This window comes from Octodon degus, unplaced genomic scaffold (assembly GCF_000260255.1).
Source record: "Octodon degus isolate 3935 unplaced genomic scaffold, OctDeg1.0 scaffold00222, whole genome shotgun sequence".
NCBI classification, from domain to species: Eukaryota; Metazoa; Chordata; class Mammalia; order Rodentia; family Octodontidae; genus Octodon; species Octodon degus.
The window spans coordinates 3,188,265-3,208,470 of record NW_004524798.1 but is presented as its reverse complement, the minus strand read 5'-3'; the positions used below and the strand labels follow the sequence as shown (position 1 = coordinate 3,208,470).

The 20,206-nt window shown below is 47.9% G+C and overlaps 1 protein-coding gene across 5 annotated transcripts in view; it reads left to right on the top strand.

The window, feature by feature from the left end:
• The window catches only part of Hlf (HLF, PAR bZIP transcription factor), a 56,702-nt gene that overhangs the window by 7,710 nt on the left and 28,786 nt on the right, over positions 1–20,206 (top strand). Inside the window, exon 3 of one of the 5 annotated variants that reach the window (XM_023705494.1) lies at positions 273–568. The exons of the other annotated variants lie outside the window; for them this stretch is intronic. Within the exon in view, the coding sequence (XP_023561262.1) occupies positions 273–550 (278 nt within the window). The 3' untranslated portion in view covers positions 551–568. Of the gene's footprint in view, positions 1–272; positions 569–20,206 lie in introns of those variants that run through there. 5 annotated transcript variants of the gene reach the window in all.

Here is a 20,206-nt window from a genome sequence, read left to right as displayed (position 1 = left end):
TGAGTTAGGGCGATCTCCCCGTGTCAGCCCGCAGCACTGATTCTGAGAGAGCTGCTCCTGTTCCGTGAGTGTGGAAACAGCTGCTGTCCTAGTGCCCAGCCCCCCGGCTCCTGTGGGAGTCCTGGCAACCCTGGCCGGCTGCCTACAGGACTGTGTGCTCCAGGCACGTGGCAGTGCCCTGTGGCTCCTGCCCAACTCCGGGTGGTGTGCTGGCTTGCCTTTTTTTTTTTTTTTCCTTTCCCTTTCTTCCTCCCTTCTGCTTCTCTTCCCAGGAGAACTACAGCAAGGGCCCATGAGCACTCGTAATCCTGACCCTGGCAGGAGAAAGCTGAGCTCTGGAGAGTGGCTGATCAGCCCAGGAAACCTGTTCTGTGCTGCCTGCAAGCCAGACCCCAGGCCCAGCCCTCTCTCCTGCCTCTCTGCCTCGCGGCCCTGTCTTCTCTGCCCCACCATGGTGGGCAGCATTCCTGGAAGCTGGCGCCTGCCAAGGGTCTTGGCAAAGTCTTTCCGATTCAGTGCTGTGCCTACTAGACTAGAAAAACAGCAATAGACAGGCAGAATGAGGAGGAGGAGGAGGAGAGGCAGGGGCCCTAGGAGGAGAAAGCCGAGATTACAGCCTAATGCAGAAAGCCAGAGGGTGAGAAGACAGCAGTGATTTATTAGGGTTCTCAGAAAGCTCTCCTCTGAGCAGCACCAAACACTTACTCAGGAGTCATTTTTTATGGCTTAGCAGTGAAAATGGTGGGGAGACAGATGATAATAGGCGAAGTAATAAGGTGGGGGCGAGGAATGGAATATGTTAGGAGTGGTGTGACAGAGAGGTACAGGGGTCTGTGTTTGATTCTGTAACGGAAGTGGTTGAGAATATTGGTTACATTTAATATTTCTCGTTTATTGTATTTGGCATTTTCCCAGCAGTCCTCTTGAAATGGAGCCACGGAGCCATTGTTTTGCCATAAAGTTAAATTTCCTTTAGACTTCGCTGTCCTCTGGCTTACCACTTGCCGTGCCTGTCAGAGCATCCTGTGTTTAAGACCCGGATGTTACAGGGCAAAGCCACGGGGTTTTATAGAGCACAGGGTCCCATAAACGCGAAGGCGGAGCTGGCCGTGGCCTCCTCTGGGCTTGTTCATGATCTCAGGCTCAGGGTTTCAGTGAATGAGCTTTGATTTCTCATTCGGAACTCTAGGAGAGCCTTAGAGCTTCTTCCTAAAATCGTGAGCAAGTGTGTACAAGGAATGGACACAGTGCTTGGTGCACAGTGAGAGCCAGCCACTCTGAGAAGCAACCTTGGGACCACTGACTGTCCCAGGTCACAAAGCAGCTGGCCTGAGACTCTGAGACGAGCCCTGATCCTTTCTCTTTCTGGCTGACTGCTTCTGCTTTGTTCCCTGCTTCTTGCTTCCATCTCTCTCAGCCTCCGAGTTTTACGAGACCTCGGTAGATAACTGTTAACATTTCTCATTTCTCCATAGATTAGAGAAGTCGCACAAGATGTGTTTCAAAAACATTTTTGCATAGATTTCTCCCATGTCACATCGCATAGTAAGACAATCCACGCATGGCACCATTGGCTTTTCCATAGTAGCTATTAGGAATTATAATTGAAGGCATTCTTCTAGGCAGTGTAATGACTGCAGGAGTAAGGAGACCATAAAGGGAGGTTGTGGTGTTGGGAGAGGAACAGTGTTTAGTTCATACCCATGCTTGCAAGACAGGTATGGTCAGCATCACTCCAGAGGGATAGTTCTTCCCCTCCAGGTTGGCCTGGCTGAGCCTTCCACGTCTGAGCTGCAAAGTGCCACCCTTGCTGCATTTATGTGAACTTTCCATGGCTAACGGGCAAAAAAGTTCTACCATGGCACCTGGCACATAGTGGGGCAACCTTTCCCACAACTCTGTCCTGCTCCTTGAATCTCATAAATGATTCAGGGACTAGGATAGAACTGAGAGGAGGTTGTGGAAGGCGAAGAGCAATACGGGTGGTCTCAGACACAGTCACCAGTTTGTGCTCTGTGCTCCAGGAGGGAAGACAGACAAGGGTAGGGTTTGGCTGCTGGCCTTGGGATGGCCATTGAATAGGAGGTTTGGGCTTGAAGATACAGTGACAGGTGTTAGGACCAACCCGGATGTTCTCAGAGCTGAAGAACAGGGGCACGGAGGCCCCCAGTATCTGTGAAAAAGGCGAGAGTGAAAGGTAAACCCAAAAAGTGAGTAGAATATTCAGAACTAAACTATAAAGCTGTGTAAATTACAGAAGCTTCCAGGCCTCCTCAGGAGCAGCCATTGCTCAGGGCAGCAGTGCCTGGAGTGTGGTTTTCTGCAGGAGATGGACCTCACCTTGGGCCTGAGAGGGAGCGCAAGAGCAGGGAGTGGGCAGCAGGGCCGCGGGGTGCAGAGACAGGAAGGCCCACACGGTGTGCTGGGCACAGGGGGCACGCCCCATTTGGCTGGTGCAGAAATGCCTAGGAAGGAGGCAGGGAAGCACGTGGGAGAGGCTGGTGCCAGTCCAGGTGGCAGCGTTGAGCACCAGGAACTGAACTTTGTCTTGCAGACAGTAGGGAGCCAGGGAAGGTTCTGGAGCCGGGAAGCGGCATATGAACATTGCCACATAGGTTCAAGGTTGGATTTGAAACGTTTTTAGAAACTTGACAACAGTTTCCTCTGGCAAGCCAGGATTTCCTTATTTTCATTATTTTGAAAATAAATACTCTTCCCCTGAACATCAAACAGCTTTTCAAAACACGATGTTCTAATGAACTCAATGAAGTAATTCCAAAACACAGGGTTTAGGTTTCACTTGTAAAGCCCATAATTTTGGTGATTGGGGAGAAATGCTCTTTGGCAAGAAAATAGTTTGAGGGATTTGAGTGGTTTGGAATTTAGAAGTCCAAAAACTGGGCTGGTCTCGTAGGAGTGAAAAAACATAGATTTTCATAAACTCAACCCATTAACATTCATGGCTTTTAAATGCCTCTATTTTACACGGCCTGCTACGTTTGCAAACAAGTATATTGAACCAATTTTTGTGAGTGTGCGTGTGTGCGCACACATGTCTATGTATGTGGGGTGGGGAGTTACTGCCTCGGTGATCCAAATAGTCCTTGATTGTAAGAGATTACCTGCAGTCATCACGTCAAGCTAAAAATACTTACCCAAGTTTCTGGCCAGCTTATTAATTGTACTCCTGAGAGACAAAGGGATCGTCATCGCATGCTGAAGCCCTGACCTTGCATTTGTGGTTCCCTTCTTTAAAACCAGCGCATATGTGTGTGTGCGCGCGCGCGTGTGTGTGTGTGTGTGTGTGTGAGTGTGAGTGATACTGGCAGTGCTGCTAGAGGAGTTTTGTGGGCGGGGAACGGGGAGAGGCAGCTCTGTGGCACAGCAGCATACGTGAAATGGCTTGTCCAGGTCCTCCCCTGGTACCAAGCCAGCATTGCAGAAAGCTGGAAGAATTGCCATAACCCAAACCAGTTTGCTGAAATACAAAGCAGCAGACAGTGTGTGCAGTCTCACCTCCAGCTAGGTACAGTAGACTGTGACAGGAGCGTTGGCAGGATTATCTGCTGGGGAGAAGCTGTACAGTATGTCTCTGTTATGCTGGCATCTGGTGAATACAAGCTCAGTGGCTGCATGTGAAATTCTAAGATGTTTGTTTTCCTTCTTTTTGGACTTTAACAACTCTCCTTACTGTCTTTGCTTACTGCCTACCCAGGCCCATTTTCTGTGCTGAAAAATGACACAACTCCCCTGTTGCGCTGGCTTCCTAAAAGTTTTGTTTTTAGAAGTTTAATCTGGGATCATTTTTATTCTTATTAATGATCATTGCAAGAATGCTTTGGAGTTGGGGGTCTTCTAATGAGGCATAGCTTGTGGTTAATTTAACCCCCTTGGCTCTGCAATCTTGCCTGGGAGACCCTGGATTCCTAAAAACAATGAGTGCATGCTGCAGAAAGATGCTTGAGGGAGCTACAACATTAAATCATCTGCGACAGAATGTTCTCTCAGAAAGTGGAACTGCATAAATGGATCGGCAGAAATAAAAGCTTTGGCAGAAACTCTTCTTTGAGTGGGGAAGGGCAGTACTTTCTTTTCTAATTAGCTCTGGGTAGCAGTCTGCTCCAGGGTTTTTGCTGAGGAACCCAAGCATGGACGGAGTGAGAGGGACGCTGCTCTTCATGAAAGAGTGAAGTGTGCTGTGCCCTCATGCACACCGAATGCCTCTTGCACTGAAGCAAGTGGGAAAGGTGAAGGCTTCTTGGGGGAAGGATGCTACTGAGCCCTGGCCAATGGGAACTGTGCCCTAAACCGGATGAACGAGATGGTCTAGGTACGTGGTAATCAGATGACCCAGAACAGAGATCACAATACCGCAGGACGGAAAGGTTCTTTTAAGTGCATTGGCAAATGAGCTCCATCCCTTGTCCTTGGCTCAGAAAACTTAATTCGCCTTAGGATAGATTCATTATGATAGGATTAGTCTCGCTGAAGAAGGACCGTGGAGGTTCTTCGAGAACGAGATCTACAATAGGAAGGATATCAAATCCCACCAGAGCAGTACTAATCTTAAAAGGCTGCTGGCCACTGGGAGATGTACAGGGGAAAGAACAGATAATACAAAACTATTTGAAAGAAAGAAAGCCTTGGTAGAAGAGATGGGCGAGAAAAGAATAATTTGCAGAACTAAGCATTTCGTAGATTTCACTTCATTGTGGTGGAATTCTATATACACTGGCCCATGAGAACTGTGTCTTCTTGCCTCATGGAATCAGAAGGACATTTAGTTCTACTAGCCAGTGACACATGAATGAGTATTAAAATAATATTTAGATCACTGAGTGGTCTTCAGTTATTGGAGGCCTTAGAAGTTTGAAGGTGGAAGATGAGAATTAGTAATACATAAATTGGTGTCCAGAAGTATTTGATATATATATGTATATATGAATATATTCTTATTATATATATATATTCTTTTTACTCTTTAGCTTGTCTGTCAATAACATTGACTATATTGACTTAGATTCTATGATTACTTGATCTTGAATTGAGCAGACTAAAGCTTATATTCGTTATGTTCTTAATAAGGAAAGATATTACCAAATAGACTCAGTGTGCAAACATAACCCGGGAGGCAACATGACTAAAACATCGTCTTTGAAGACTTTGACCGTGGTTATACATTGATGTTCTTAACCGTAAGTGTGTATCGGTGAATAGCAGAGGAATTTCTGCCCTTCGGTTGTTTCTTTAATTTAGATTAACATGCCCAGCAACTGGTTACAGTCTGACTCCGAATGCTTTCCCACCTTGCCTGAAATGTTCATGTTTTTCAGTTAAATTTTCATGGAAATACGTGGACCCAAAAGAGCATGTTGGGGCACTTGTCTGTCAGAGGGGATGTCAGAAGCCAGTCCCCACAAAGACAGTAGTTTTCGTCTGCAGTTTTGTAGTGAAATAACAGTCTCTCAGAGCAACTTCTCAGTTTCTCCTTTTCCTCCTGGACAAGCAGCAAAACCTGGTGGTTCAACTTCCATCCTTGGCTTCAATCTGACCTCTGCCACTTACCGGCAGGGTAATCCCCTGCCTTTGTTTCCTGCACTGTAAGGGGATGATTTCCTTCTACACTTTCCCATGGGAAGAGGATTTCTGGGAGAGGAAGTGAGAGGGCAGACGGAAAGCACAAGGACGAGCCGCACTCAGTATGTAGATATACATCAGCACTTCCGCTTCCTTCTGTGATTACTGGGTCTTCTCCTGCCTCCGTGGCCATCCTACCAACACTTAAGTAGGCAAGCACCTTGTGCTGTAGCGACAGTGCCCTGGAACTAGCTCCATGTTTACAGCCAGGGTAGGAAGAAGGGATCATAGAGAGGCAGAGCTGGTGTGCATCCGGTGTGTTGGCCCTGTGGGGAGACACCCCCTCCCCCGCCTTACAGCCCTACCCGCAGTCCATGAGCATGACCCACTGACCAAGCGCTTCCTGGGGTGTATTTCATCTCCATGCCCTACTGACCCCTGGTACTGCGCCCCAAGGAACTTGAGTGGGCAGCGGTGGAAGGGGCTCATGCACCTTTCCTTTCTCGCTCTCCAGTCTTTCCAATGCGCTGTAAGATTTGTGCTGTTCGGTTTTATTTTTTGCTTACTTTGCCAGGACATCTCTGGGTCACCAAGGGAAGAACCGATTGTTCCCTCGCTGATGGGATATGGGCTTGGGGTGGGGGGTAAAGCAGGTGGCAGAATTTTAGGCCTGAGAGAACCCACTGGCTTTGGCTCCTCATCCTGAGGGGCTCTCAAGTGGTCTGGATCAAAAGTGGCAGGGGAGCCCAGACTGAACAACTGCACCCTTGTGACCAAGTGGAACAGGAATGTAAAGATGTTGAGGAAACAAAAGGAGCTGATTTGGAAGAGATGCATGGCGAAGCTTTTACACAAGGAAGACAAGTAGAAGTTGATTGATTTAATGAAATGGGATTAATTTATTGCGACTTTGCTTTTCTGCCTGGTTAGAGTTGTGGGGTTCTCAGCCTGGATCTTGAAGTGACGTGTTGTATGTTGCCCTTATGGGTGTGTGACATAAAGCTATGAAAGGTACAGTGGTTTTAAGGGATTACAAAATACATTCGAATCAAAGTAGGCAAGATCTCCCCCTCTTCAGAGGGGTGTCTAGTTCTAGCTAAAGTTTCCTCAGCATATCCTCATATCCTGTCAGTACCTCAGAGCTCCCCTTTTATAAAAGGCTGGGTACAATGCTCCTAAGATTAAATTGGCTAAATGTAGTAGGAAATCTTGGCCATACCCATGAGGTATTTGAATCGAAATGGTTCTAAGTACTTAATGTGAAAGATCATAGAGCATTAGCTCATATCAGAAATGATAGAGGCTCCTGTAATTCAGTCTGCTCCTAAGAGGTTTCAGTGTTGCAGTTGCATTACCCAATCTGGGTTTTTTTTTTTTTTTGTTTTTTTTGTTTCGTCCTTTACCAGCCCCTCCATTCTGACTACAGTCAGCTTAAAAATAAGTTTGGGCATATCTCAGTGGCCAGAAACCATGGAGATCGGGATGCAATCATTGTGAAGGCAAAAAATAACAAGCTCTGATAAAGATTTTCAGAGAAACACAGACCTAATTGTACTGGCACATCAGGGTTGGACCTGCTAGGTACCAAACTAAACTGATTTGGAGATCGGTGCCCTGGAAGCCAGGAAACTTGAAGCAAGTTTTTTGAACCGCATTACCCCACCTCCTCCAGAGATGGTGGCTTAGTTCACAAGGTTGTCGCCAGGTTACATTCCATGACAGATGCACTCAGTAAAGGTGCCTGTGACTATGCCTACTCAGAGTTTCAACTTAGAGGGTTTTAATTCAGTCAAAATCTGGCACATAAAGATCATTTTCTAAAATGTGTGTGTAGTTCCTATCTTTCGAGTCTTGCCTATAGGTTTGTGAATTGCTGGCTGGGTCTTGGTGAGCTGCATGCTTGTTTGGGTACATGAAGGGTTCTAATTGAGAGCCCTAACTGTGCTACTTGTTACAAATATAACTAAGTTATCAACCTCTTTGGGTTATACTTTGTACTTTTTATTTTTGTATTATTATTTTTTTTAAATGTATTTGGTTGTTACACGGTCTCACTACATAGCTCAGATTTATAGTGATCCTCCTGTTTTCAGCCTCCCCAGTGCTGGGATTACAGGCCGCTATCCCCTAACTCTGTGGCTGGCTCAGCATGCCAGGATCGAGTCATGGTCCCTGTGCTTGCCTAAGCTTGCCTAAGCAGGCTTCTTCAGTCCACTGAGCTATCTTGCCGGCCTTATACATCTTACTTTTTAAAATGGAAATAATGGACATTTTCTAATTTATAGGCATGTCATAAATACTGTGCAAAAGAGCCAGATAGAAAGTTGACTAAAAATTAAAATGAAAGTCTAAATCAAGTTGGCATCATTATTATTTCCATTGTGTTTTACACGGCAAGACGAGAAGATGTAGCAACAACTTCAGAGGTAGGCTAGTGCCAGGGAGCGCCGGCCTCATAGCCAATCTGAATCTAGACCTGGCTTGTGAGTCTTAGGGTGTGTGACTCGGACAGGTCACCCAATCTCTGAAGGCCTCAGGGCTGTTTCTGGTTCTGTGAGCCCAGACTCTAAGACCGCCGTGAGCTACAAGGCTAATAGCACATTTTCATTCAAAACTTTGAAGTCTTTGGGAGTCATCATGTTGTTCCCAAGCCAAACTGATAGATTAAGAATCTGTCATTCTCTGGGTGTGGTGGTGCGCGCCTGTAATCCCAGCTCTTGGGAGGCTGTAAACAGGCGGATCACTACGAGTCCCATCTAGTAGTGAGACCCTGAACACTCTGTAGATCCTTCCCTAAATAAATAAATAAAGATAGCAACAACCAAAAACAGAATCTTGTCATTCTGTCACTCAAAAACAATGACAGAGTTTAAAAATTAATATGGAAAAGCAAAAGATATTTGACAGGTTTTTCTTTGGGGGGGGAGGAATGTCCTACGACATCATTAAAGCTAAAGTGGCCTTAATTCTGAGCAGTTCTCACTGGCTTCTCTGGTGCTCAACATTGCAGAGCCATACTGAACTAAGTCATCTGTCTGAAATCATTGCTCCAAGAGTTGGATCTCTTAGCGGTAGATTATTAGCCAGACAAAATATTAAAAAGAAAATAGGAAAACCATAGCTCCTGTAAAGCCCACAGCCCCCTATTTTGATGGCAACTTTTCCAGAGGGGCAGTGGCCAGCTGGGTTTTTGTCTGCTCTTGGGAGAGGAATGGATTCAGATTCAGAGCACTGAACAGAGCAGCTGGTTTCATCACACACGCAGCCTCAGTAGCTTAGTAGGTGCCTGGAATGTCACCCGGAGTATCTCAGGCTTGGTCTGTCCTCTGTGCAAAGAGCTCTGTGATTAATTGGTGATGTCTGCTGTGAGCTGAGGCGAGGCTATACTTGTGCCAGATATTTGCTATCCTGCCAGGGCAGGTTGGGAAGATCCTTCAGTACTAGTCTGTCCTCCGGGCAGCAGTTCAAGGACTCGGGCCAGTGTTGTTTCCGGTGTCCTGGGAGGGTGTTTTTCCAAGCCTCGGGCACGTTCTGTTTTACTCTCTGTTTAACTTAACAGAGAGAATGATAGAAAGAAAATCTGTTGACCCTGTGCCTGGTCACAAGACAGGAACTGCAAGGTAGAAGGAAAACTGGAAATCCAACGTGTAATGCTATGGCCACCCACGGGCGTGGGAGTGGGTGCCCCTGGGGCGTGGGGGTGGGTGCCTATGCTCCAGCAAAGACCCGCAGGTCCTGCTAGACCCTGGCCGGAGGTCCTGGCTGCAGATTACCCTTGGTGAGCTCTCCCTGGGCTCTCCACATCCTCTGATCTTGACTTTGGCGTAGAAGAGCTGCCCCATCCCCCTTCTGTAGGAGGAATTTGCCAGTCCCCTCTGCATTTATAGAGCAACTCTCTGTTACCCATGCAAATGGACGTGTTGCCTGTGGTCCTTTGCTCTTGGGCTTTGGAATGTGCCTGACTTTTTGTGTGTGTGTGCTGTTGATCTGCGTTCCCATTGGTATTTGGATGCTTCAGATAGCTTTTTCTGTAGAGAACCTTTGAGGGGGAGAGCGGTGCTTTCTGCTGCCTGCAGTCAGCTGCCTCGAAGCTCGCCCAGCCTCCTAACTTTAAACCCTTCAGTGGTGTCGGTGGAATACTAACAGTCGCCTTTTACTATGCTCCCTGCGCTTCAGGTGGCTGTGTGATAGGGGGCGGGCCAGGGAGCTTGTTGGCCCCTGGGGTGAGCTACTGAAGAGGGCACCGAGATCCCACCAGCTTCCTCTGTTCCTGCTGCTTCCTGTTGTCTCCTCAGTCACTGCCCCTGAGCTCAGCATACCATTCCCCCCAGGCTGATCAACCAGTTTTCAGATTAACCAAGGTGAAAGCTCTCCTGGGCCTGGGCCTGGGCCTGGGCAGGGCTTGTCAGCTCAGCTGCACCTTCCTTAGCTGGCCCTGGCCGCTTGCCAGTCCTGGGCCAGACTGCGGTGCCTGGAGGATGGACTGCCCCAGAGGGGAGGGACCAGCGGGCTGCTTCTTCCACCAGGTCCTCTCCCTTCTCCTGAAGGTGCCCAGTGGCCCTGAAAATTACCTCGGGTCTTCCTGCTGTACCCCTACTACTGCCTTTGAGCCCAGCCCCATATTCACATATTCGCCAGATCCAAAAGTTCAGGTTGACCACAGGGCACAGAGCATCTGAAGATGCACCCTGGAGATTTAGAAATCTAATAAATTGCAAGGCATCCAGGGAGTGGGGGCTGCTTGTCCCCCTTTTCCTCCTCAGCCGGTAAACGTCCTCACACCCAAACTGTAGATGCACAGCCCTGCACTGCTGCCCAGTGGATCCCTGCTGAGGTTAGTGGAGGCCAAGGCCACAGAGGCAATGAGGCCAGGGGCTACAAAAGCAGGTTCCTCAGGCTGCTGGCCTTCCACGGGCACTGTTCAGGTTGCTGCGGTTGATTCCTGTGGTCTTCCTCCTGGTTCATAGAGTTATCTGCAACTGGCAGAGGCTTGGGGTGGGGTGGCAGAGCAGAGTAGGCATACCTGCGCTTACCACATCGAATGCCAGATCAGCTGATAGACTGTTTAATCTGGGGGTTGGCTTGGGGCATGTTTAGGGTGTGCTCCGTTTTTGCAGAGAGGCACCTTGGATCCCAAGAGTGTTCCAGACCTGGAGAAAGTATCCATCGAGCACTTTGGTCTGGGACCCTCCGAGACGGAGTGGACACTCCATGTTCAGTAGAATTCCGAGCGTTATTTCCCTCTCTCAAGCAGCGCCCACCCAAGCACCCGACTTGACTTTCCATCTCTGCGCATTGCTCTTGCCCTCAGGCCTTCAGTAACCCGCCTGGACGTTAGAACGCCGGCCAGCAGCCGCCGTCCCTTTCTGCCCAGGGCCCTGCCTTTCTCTGGGTCCTTCTCTCTGGCTCACATTTTCCCAGGGCTGCTGGTGTATATGTACAGTCTAGAGATCACATTTTATTAACACAAAGCAAGCTGCTTGGCCTGCTTGGCTCTCGCAGTCACGTGGAGAGAAATGTGTTTCTTCGGTCCGCCAGCCTTGCAGCGCTCTGTGCAGAATACAGCAGAGAGCCGGGCGCCAGGCCAAGCTTACATTTCACTTCGGAACACACTTTCGCATCACGCCTTGGCAGAACATCCTCGGCGGTGTCTATTTGGGGAGTAAGTTAGAGAAGTGTTGTTTCCCTCTTATGAGTGTCGAGAGATAGGACCTGTAGGAAACGTTTTACTTCTCCACCCTCATCACCTTCAAGGTCCGTAGGTGTCGGGTCAATCCTACTAAAGGCAGCGGCGGTGCCTCCTTTTCCCTTGCAAAATCTGTAAACACAGCCAGGATCGCCTGGGACCGAGAAACTTAGGCCAAGGTAATAACATCAAAACCAAAGTCCTGGAACTCTTGGGTAAACTAGTTACTCTCCCAGATAAAACAACTTTCGGGTCCAAATCTTTCTTTCCGAAGATCTAAGACTTTTCTAATACTGGGCCAAAGCCAGCCATTGAAGGCAGGAACTTCAGTGAACCTTCTGGAATGGCCAACACTGTGAAAACAAACAAGCCAATCTCTTCATTTGGTTTTCCCTTACGCATCTATTTTTATTGCTTTTCTCCCCCTTGTACTTCACTGTTCTGTGGTACCCAGGCTTCTTCACCCCACTTCTATCCCCATCTCACTTTTCTCAGGGACCACCCTCGCTGTTTTGCTCCCAGTAAAACAAGTATCTAGGGCTGAGAAGATCGCTCAGTAGAATAAGTGCTTGCCTGGCAAGCACAAGGTCCTGAGTTCAATTCCCAGTAGCGCAAAAAACAAAACAAATATCTAATTTCAAAAAAGGAACTGGGACAAAGGGGTGTATAATTTGCTTGTTTGGGTAATTTCCCTTCTTATGTTGTGTTCCTAATAGGTGACTACCTGAAACTTAACTCTGGTTTAAAAATAAAGTTAGTTTTGGAATTTAAAACCCTCGTTGGGGAAATTTGGGATGGTTTAAAAAACGACAACAATAACAAAGATTTATTGGGCTAATACAGATTTTTTTTCTCAATGAATTAGAACTCTCTTATGAAAATAAGATCTTTCTTTCCCCAACCCAGAAACCCCATAAAGGTCCCAAGTGCCAAGCCTTATTCAGACTCTAGGATTAACTGCTCTAAGGTTACTTTTGCAGCTAGTACCATGCAGCCAAGCAGCAATCAATCAAGACTCAAGGATTCCTTTCCTGGCCAGAGGCATAGGCCAGCCTGCTGCTTCATGAGAAAGGCCAATGAGGCCACCCTGGTCCTGGAGGATGCTGGGAATCTCAGGAGCCAGGATGCAGTCCCCTGCTGGTCAGCTAGTGAAGCCTTTATTTACTGTGCAGAAGGCAGGTGCTGAAACCCGTTCCAGTTGTCTCAAAATCCTGCTGGTAATTAGCTTTAAAAATAATGCCAAGTTCTCACGTGGCTGGTAGTTGCATTAGCTCAGTGGGGTCGGGGGAAGAGTGCTACTTCACAGAAGAATACTGTTGCAATCGCATTAGTCATTCCAGGTGAGGTTAGATAAGGTTCTTGGAGAGATGAAGTCGCCTTGCCCCTTCAGAGGTCCTCTGAATGTGTTGAGAGATAGCTGGAGTTCAGAAGTAGGTTTGGAGCTGTGTTATCCCCCTCTGCTTCTCCTTAAAATGGATGGTAAGTTTTCAAAGTCAAATTTTCCTCCTTTTCTTCTTCTTCTTCCTCCTTCTCCTCCTCTCCTTGGTCTTCTTCCTTCTTTTTTTCTGCTGGGAATAGCACCCAGGGCCTCAGGCATGCTAAGCATGTGCTCTGCCCCTGAGACAGACGTGAGCTGTGATAGAGGACTGCACATCATCTGCCGTTACTCCTGTGTGGATCATCTACTCGGTGTATTGGCCAAGGTAAATGAGTAAGCCCTGGCCAGCTGCCACTCGCCAGCCCTCAAGACCTCTACCCCTTGTGTCCTCTTAGGAAGTGGCATGGAATGCAATTGCATTTTATAATTAACTGATGCTCTGTGCATTTCCTTAGTGTACACAGCATCAGCAGGACAATTATTCAGAATGGACTGGACCTGCACTATACGAAAATCAGACCTTTGGGCTGTGGGACCTGAATTTGGTTTCTCTTACCAGGATGAATGCATTAACCCTTCAGGATTTCTCCTTTAGTATCAAGCAGAAGTGGGTGGTTGAGGACCCTCTTCACACCCACCCAACACTGCCCCTCGCAGTAACCATCAGTAGTTCCTGACTTCTTTCAGCAAGGCTCAGGCCCTCAGAGGAGGGGATCAGGCTTGAGTCTCTAGGGCCGAAGCAGCTGCTTCCCACCAGTCTGTACTCAGTAAATGACATGTGAATGCATGCAATGACAAAGATACTCCTTCTTTGTAGAAATGGTTTTAGGCCAGCCCTTGTACTGGTAGTTTCCCCACGTGGTCTGTGCGGAGATTCTGAGGTGCAGGAGCTCCTTGGAGCAGCCCTCAGCCCACAGTCTTGGAGAAGGCCGAGGGCAATTGTCCCTCTTCTCACAGGTGACAGCTGTGGCTCTTCATGATGCTTTCATGAGTTGCTTTTCTTACATTTAACTGTCTTAGGCAAGAGGATTTAGACGAGTACAAAGAATGGTGGGCCATGACTCCGGTTTCTACCATTCAGTCAGCGTGTCATGATCGGAAGGTAGGTCCACATACTGGTTCTCAGCTCCTACAAATCACCCGCCGGGTTCCTAGCTGGGATTTTCATGGGTACGTGGAGAAGCTTCCTGCCGGGTGAGGGTGAGGGCGAACACAGAGGATGCGGAGTAAGCCCCCGACGTACGAATGCCTTCCACTCCAGGAGAACTTAGTAGATCAGTTTGCTCATAGTCTGACAGAGTGAGTCCTACACTGCACACCTGGGAGTCTTAACACACCTGTGAAGGTTCACAGCTCAATGTTCGGAAGTCAGGGACCGACCGACTGTCATTTTTTTCAAAATCACATTGCATGTCTTTGGTTAATAGGAACAAGACAACGTCGGTCCAGTTGGCATGACAGGTACAGCTTCTTGGGGCGTAGAATTTTGTTTACAGAAAGACACTTTTCCCCACCGGTCAGCAGTTGTAGGCACTGAAACAGACACGGCCCTTGCTACTATTCTATATTATTACATTAAATCTTTGTGATTCTTTTTTAACTATTCCAATCTTCCCCAAGGGGGGTTTTAAATACCAAAAACAACTTTATTTTTAAACCTGTGCTAAGCTTCAGGTAGCCGTCTCCAAGAAGAGCATGGGGCAGGGAAGAAATGATGCCGTTAGCAGGTGCAGCCTGCCGCAGAGGCTCCCCAGTGCCAGGAGGTCCAGAGATACAAGGGCTGACCCCCAGACATGTGACCCTCTCAGTATTCCCTGCACAGCACCATTCGGAGCCCCCACACCCTTGTGTTCTCCCCAGGGAACACAGTGTGAGCCCCTGGCAGTAGTTGGGGTTGTTGAGGCTTCCACATATGCTGCTGCTAAGCAGCTGGCTGTGCTGATGCGTGTTAGTACATTCAGGAAAAGAACATGTCTCTTACCAGGGCGGGGTAGCGAAATGCTTGGGGCAGACCAGTGCGCGAGGCTGTTCCAGCAACTGAGGCATTTGAGAAAGTCTGTTTAGAATGTTAAAATGTGGAACACAAAATGCAGTGTGTGCCTCTAACCCTAGTTATACAGGAAGTGGAGGCAGAAAGATCATGAGTTCAAGGCCAGCCTGGGCAATTTAGCAAGATCCTTTCTCAAAAATAAAACAAAGCAAAAACAAGTAAGCAGGGCGGGGGAGATGGCTCAGTGGAATAAGTGCTTGCCTGGCAAGCGCAGTTCAATCCCCAGTTCTGCAAAAAAAAAAAAAAAAAAAAAAAGTAAGCAACAAGCACCCTTATTCTTTTCTCTTGGAATTATTAAAACTTCAGCATAAGATAGATAATATATATTTGCCTTTATATTCATCTGTGCATCTAAACATTAAAGATCAGTATGGGATCTTGGGGATTTTTTTTTTTTTTTAATGTATTTAGTACAGGGTCTCTCTGTGTGGCTCAGACTTGTGATCCTCATGTCTCAGCCTCCCCAGCGCTGGGATTACAGGTATGGTCACCGCACCTGGTCTTGGTGGCCAGCTCAGCACACTTTATCTCACCAGCTCTAGAAGTGATTTTTTAAATAAATGTGTTTAATTTATAAGACCAAACTGCAGTAATTAACTCGAAGTCTATTTTCTCAGGTCCTAGTCCCTCCAAGCATTCGACATCCAATTGTGGTAACAAATAAGCCTGGCTTTAGCCTAGTTCAGTGGAACCTGGCATTCTCCTGGGTGATCCTGTATGTCAGAGAATAGGAGGTCAGCTGGCCCTGAGTTCCCAGATGTCCCCCTTTTGGGAATGTAGAGAGAGCTCCTATTGAACAACCCTAGAAAGACCTCAGGAGACTGGTCTTCCTTCCTTGGTTCTGGAGAAAGGCAGATGGATGTGAGAAGAACGCACGTGAGCAGAAGGGTGTGGGGCAGACATGAGACATAAGGATATGTGTCTCCACAGCGTGTTCTGGGAGAAGCCAAAGGCCTGGCTGCCATGCTTGGTAGCTGTGCACGTGATGGCCATTGCCCACTGTGCTCTGGAGTGGGCAGTGGGGCTTTTCTTCTTCTCTGCTGACTGGAAGATTCTGACCCAGGAAATCAACTGGACACCACTTCTTCTCAGAATATAAAACTTCCATCAGAGGAGATATAGTAAAGGAACAGAGCAGTAATGTCGGCCCTTCTTTGCGGGTGCTTATCGTCTGGGTGCTGGGCTCTGCAGGTTGTTATCCTGCACACTCAGCAATCTCTAGGTGCTGCGGGTCTTAGTGTCGGAGGGGCTCAGTCCTCTTACAGCTGGGAGGATGGAGGCCTCGAGGAAGTGAGCAGAGGAGGAAGAAGCAGGCAGTAGATGCGGGATGGGACAGAACACCGCCGTCTGTCCCCAGAGCCGTGTTTGGGGCCATTACCTCCCTCCTCCCTCAGCAGGCTGCTCCTTGACTGAGGAATGGCGTCCACTTTCTAGAACCATCGTCACACACTTGTGTCTGTGGCGCACACAGAGGTGAACACACGCCGGGAACTAGCATGTGCAGGAGCACAAGAGAACAGGCGAGGCATCAGAAGGCATCTCTGTGGAGGCCCGGGAGTGTCCTTCGCGAACTCCTGGGAATCTACAGAAACAGAAAGGCTGGCTTTCAAAACACAGGCTTTATTTTTAAATCATAAAGAACTTCATGGAAAAATCTGTCCTTTTCTTGCACCCCTGAAAACCACAGCTCCTCTGGACCTGCTCTCAGAAGAGAAGCACAATGAAATGAAGAGAAAAGCAATCCAGGAAGATGTGACCGTCCTGGAAGTGGCCTGGGGGATGCAAGGGACATCAGGAATGCCGTGTCCCTAGGCTATGGTGCTGAGCCCACAGCAGTCCAGTCTGTCACAGAGAACAGGATTGGATGTCCCAGGCCCCACACTGTAATCTGCCCCAGGGCCTCAAACAACACAGCCATGAGGGTCTGTCCTTCATGAGTAGATTTCCCCTTGCATGGTAAGAAAGCCTTATTGAGACACATGTGTGAACGCATGGACGTTAGGCATCAGCTATGCTTTTTGCCATCAGCAGGGGGCAGGGGAGTGATGGAGGTGTCCCCTGGGTGCCCCTTCTCTTACTTTACAGAGGCGTTCTTCACGAGCACCCTCTGTCGATACATGGGGAAAGAGCCCTTTAAGAGATACTCGTAGAAATCAGCACAAAGCATGCAGCCAGCCCGTGGTGGTGAGTATTAGTTTCTGTACCTTTCCTGTGTGGAAGGCAAGCTGTAGGAGTGAGGCTTCAGCAGCTGAGATGCAAACCTAGCCGCGCGTGTGAGGACGTGGTCTCTTTCCCCGAGTGCGGACCAGATGTCAGGCTGCTTTGTAAGGACTCAAGGAATGTGACACTTCCTTCTGCAGGACTCCGTGGCTTCCCTCCAGATGGAGAAGCCGCCCTCTCTGTGCACTTCTTGGATCAGAAAAACAAGAACGAAAGAGGGTGATTTGTAAGTCTCACAGAGTGGACCTTCTGCGTTCTCCTTGGTGAAAAGCATTCGTGTATTGATGGATTTCAGACTCTGAAGCCAGAGGCAGGCCCTCTGTGCCACTGCCCTGCTGCATAAGAGCATAATCAAGAGCGTGGAGAGCCCCAGGGCTCGTGCAGTGCTTGTCTTCCTGTTTTGACCAGATGCTTCCAGAGGGCCATCCATTGAACTCAGGCCCCTGGGCTTGCCAGGGAAGTGCTTATTCCTCTGAGCCATCTCCCCGGCCCGAGTGAAGCACTGGCGTTTCAAGAGAACCAACGTGTTGTCCTTTGAACTGGAGAAGCTTGTGAATTCCAAAGAAATAATGGCTGTGAGGGGAGCGTGGCAGGTGGCACAAGGGCACGCGTGAGACCCAACCAGGAGGATAAGACGGATCAGCTGACCGGGGAAAAGAGGGAAAGGCCGGAGACAGCCCTGGTTTTGTAGCTGGAAGAAGGAGCAAAAGTAATGTGACTATAAGGGAAGGTTCTAATAAGCGAACCACTGAGTTTTTCAGTTACCTGGAGTGGCTTTCCATTAAATATGGACCAGGAATGTATAGGACAGGAACACTTAGCACAGTGCTAGGAGATGTGGATCAGACATGCAAAAAGTAATAGGAAAAAGAATACAGATGGATGTGGTTCTACAGTGGTTCACAAAAGCTCTACGTGTTGGCCCCACCTTGGCAGGACATGAGGGACCTGCAGCCCTGCTTCCAGGGGACCACATATCTCAGCCATACTGTGTTTAGGAAGATGATAGGAGGTTAGATGCAGCATAATTGTGATTTGAAAGTTGCAGCGGCAACACACCCACTTCCAGAAAATCAATGCTAGTGGGAGGGCAGGTAGTTCGTGGCTTTTGCCCTGGGCTGCCCCGTATCGCTGTTTGGGTCAATGATCAGGACAAATCTGAAAGGACAAAATGTCCCACCTGGTTTATTCCCACCTGTTTTGTGGATCTGACCCCGGAATGAGATGAGATGAGTGAACCAGAGCAAAGACTGTAAAGGAAAAGGCAAGAATGGGAGCGGAGCCCCCAGCAAGCGTTGCCAACTCTTCAGGAAAACACCGCCCAAATGTTACAGTTGGATGCATTGAGTGAGTGACCCATGGATTTGGGTGACAAAAACGACTGTGTATAGCATCCACGTGTGTAAACCGCACGTTATAGAAGCAGCAGCACAAAACGCTTTGGATGCTTGAAGCATAAAATAGTCCCGAGAACAGCGAAAAGATTTGATAGTTAAAGAAGACTTGGTTGCGACAGCTTGAGTTGACCAGCTGGGTGATTGCCTCTGCAGTGCCACCGTCTGGCGGAAAGCGCATATGACATGATGTGAACACGGTGGTGAGCGCCTTCCCGCCGCTGCACCTTCTCTGCTCTAGACTGCGGTTCTGAGCTTTGGCCTTCTGTGCGAATCCTGAGTGGAGGCAGAAAAATTACTTAAAATGCATGATTACAGAAGTAACATAGGATTGCAGTGATATCAGGTGAGAACTGTTCAGGAATATAGCTTGAGTTCCTGCATGCCCATTCCCAGTGTAACTCTCAACAGTTTCTTATATACTGTTCCAGAGAAAGCCTTTCTCTTTATCAGCACGTGTGTGGGTGTGTACGTATTGTGTATGAGAATATGGAAATATAAATATATACGGTCACACGTGATCTTTAGTGTTTTTCAACTTGCCTTGTATATTTAATGTGTCTTGGAGATGGGTCTATATTAGTACATATAAATCTGCCAGTAGAGTAGAGTTCCACCGTCTGGGTGTGCCATAACTCATTTAACGTTGCTTCAAATAATTTAAAAAAAAATTGCTCCTAGGCACTGAGATCACTTTTGTCCATGGTGGTGCCCATTGTTCTGCTGTGGTGGCTGACCTCAAGATTCACTTCCCAGCTGTGGAACTGGTGAATCAAAGAGCGCATGCTCCGAAGGAGGACACTTCTTCACACGCTCTCGCTAAATGCATGTAGCAAGTTTTTCATTCAAAAATAAAATTTAGGGCTGGGCAGATAGCTCAGTGGGTTAAAGCACCTGCTTAGGCAGAGTACAGTGGTGGGGGTTCGGTCCCCGGCACGCTGTGCCAGCCCCGCACCCGGAGCGTGCTGAGATGGTGATTGAGACTGGGCTTGGTGGTGCGTGCCTGTTATCCCAGCACTTGGGAGGCTGAAAACAGGAGAATCACGTTGAGTCTGATTTACACGGTGAGAATCTGTAGACCCTGTACCAAATACATTTAAAAAATAAAAAATAAAAAAAAAGTTAGAGGGCCCAGCCTCATGGCCAGGTTTGCAGATTGATCTGCAAGGGGCGCTGAACATCTGTGTCGCTGACAGATTCTGCAAGTGAGTGTGGCCCGTCGCCAGTGCAGATAGAGGGTAAGGAGAGGAGACGCTGCTCCTAAGGATGCTGCCTGGGTCGTGTGCTTGAGATCCAAGCAGCAGCCCTTCCCTTCTGGTGGTCCTCAGGAGAAACAGAATGACTCATTCCTCTTGAAATTTGGAACAAAATAAAGGTCTCTATTTAGACAGAAATACACATTGAAGGAATCTGTATTTATTAAAATTGTGTTTTTAAAGCACCTAGAGCCAAGCTTCATCTTGCTGTTCTGTAAGTAATCGTAATCCATTTCTTTTTTTATAAGCTCTTCAGAAAGACTTCATTCCTATCAATGTGGTCTCTTATTCTATTAGAAGTAGGTAGTTTGTTGATAGTAAAATGGGTCAAAATATTGTGGGACCCTGCCGCCTTCCCTCAGTCCAGGGTGAAATGGACCAAGGCTGGCGCAGAGCTTGCAAGCTTTGAGAATTCATTGTGAGTCTTCACTCTCCTACTGTAGCAGCCTCCACAGCTTGCTGGAGAGAAATTGAGCATCTCTGTCTTTCAGAACACCTGTGCTAAGAATTATCCACCTAAAGGAATCATTTCAGTACTGCCCTTCTCTACAGCTTGTTTCAGAAGAAAAATCACCAGCCTCTAGCTCTTTGATCCTTCCTTTGTGTCTGAGACTTGTAATCTTCCTCTCTGAGCTTCTGCAAAGT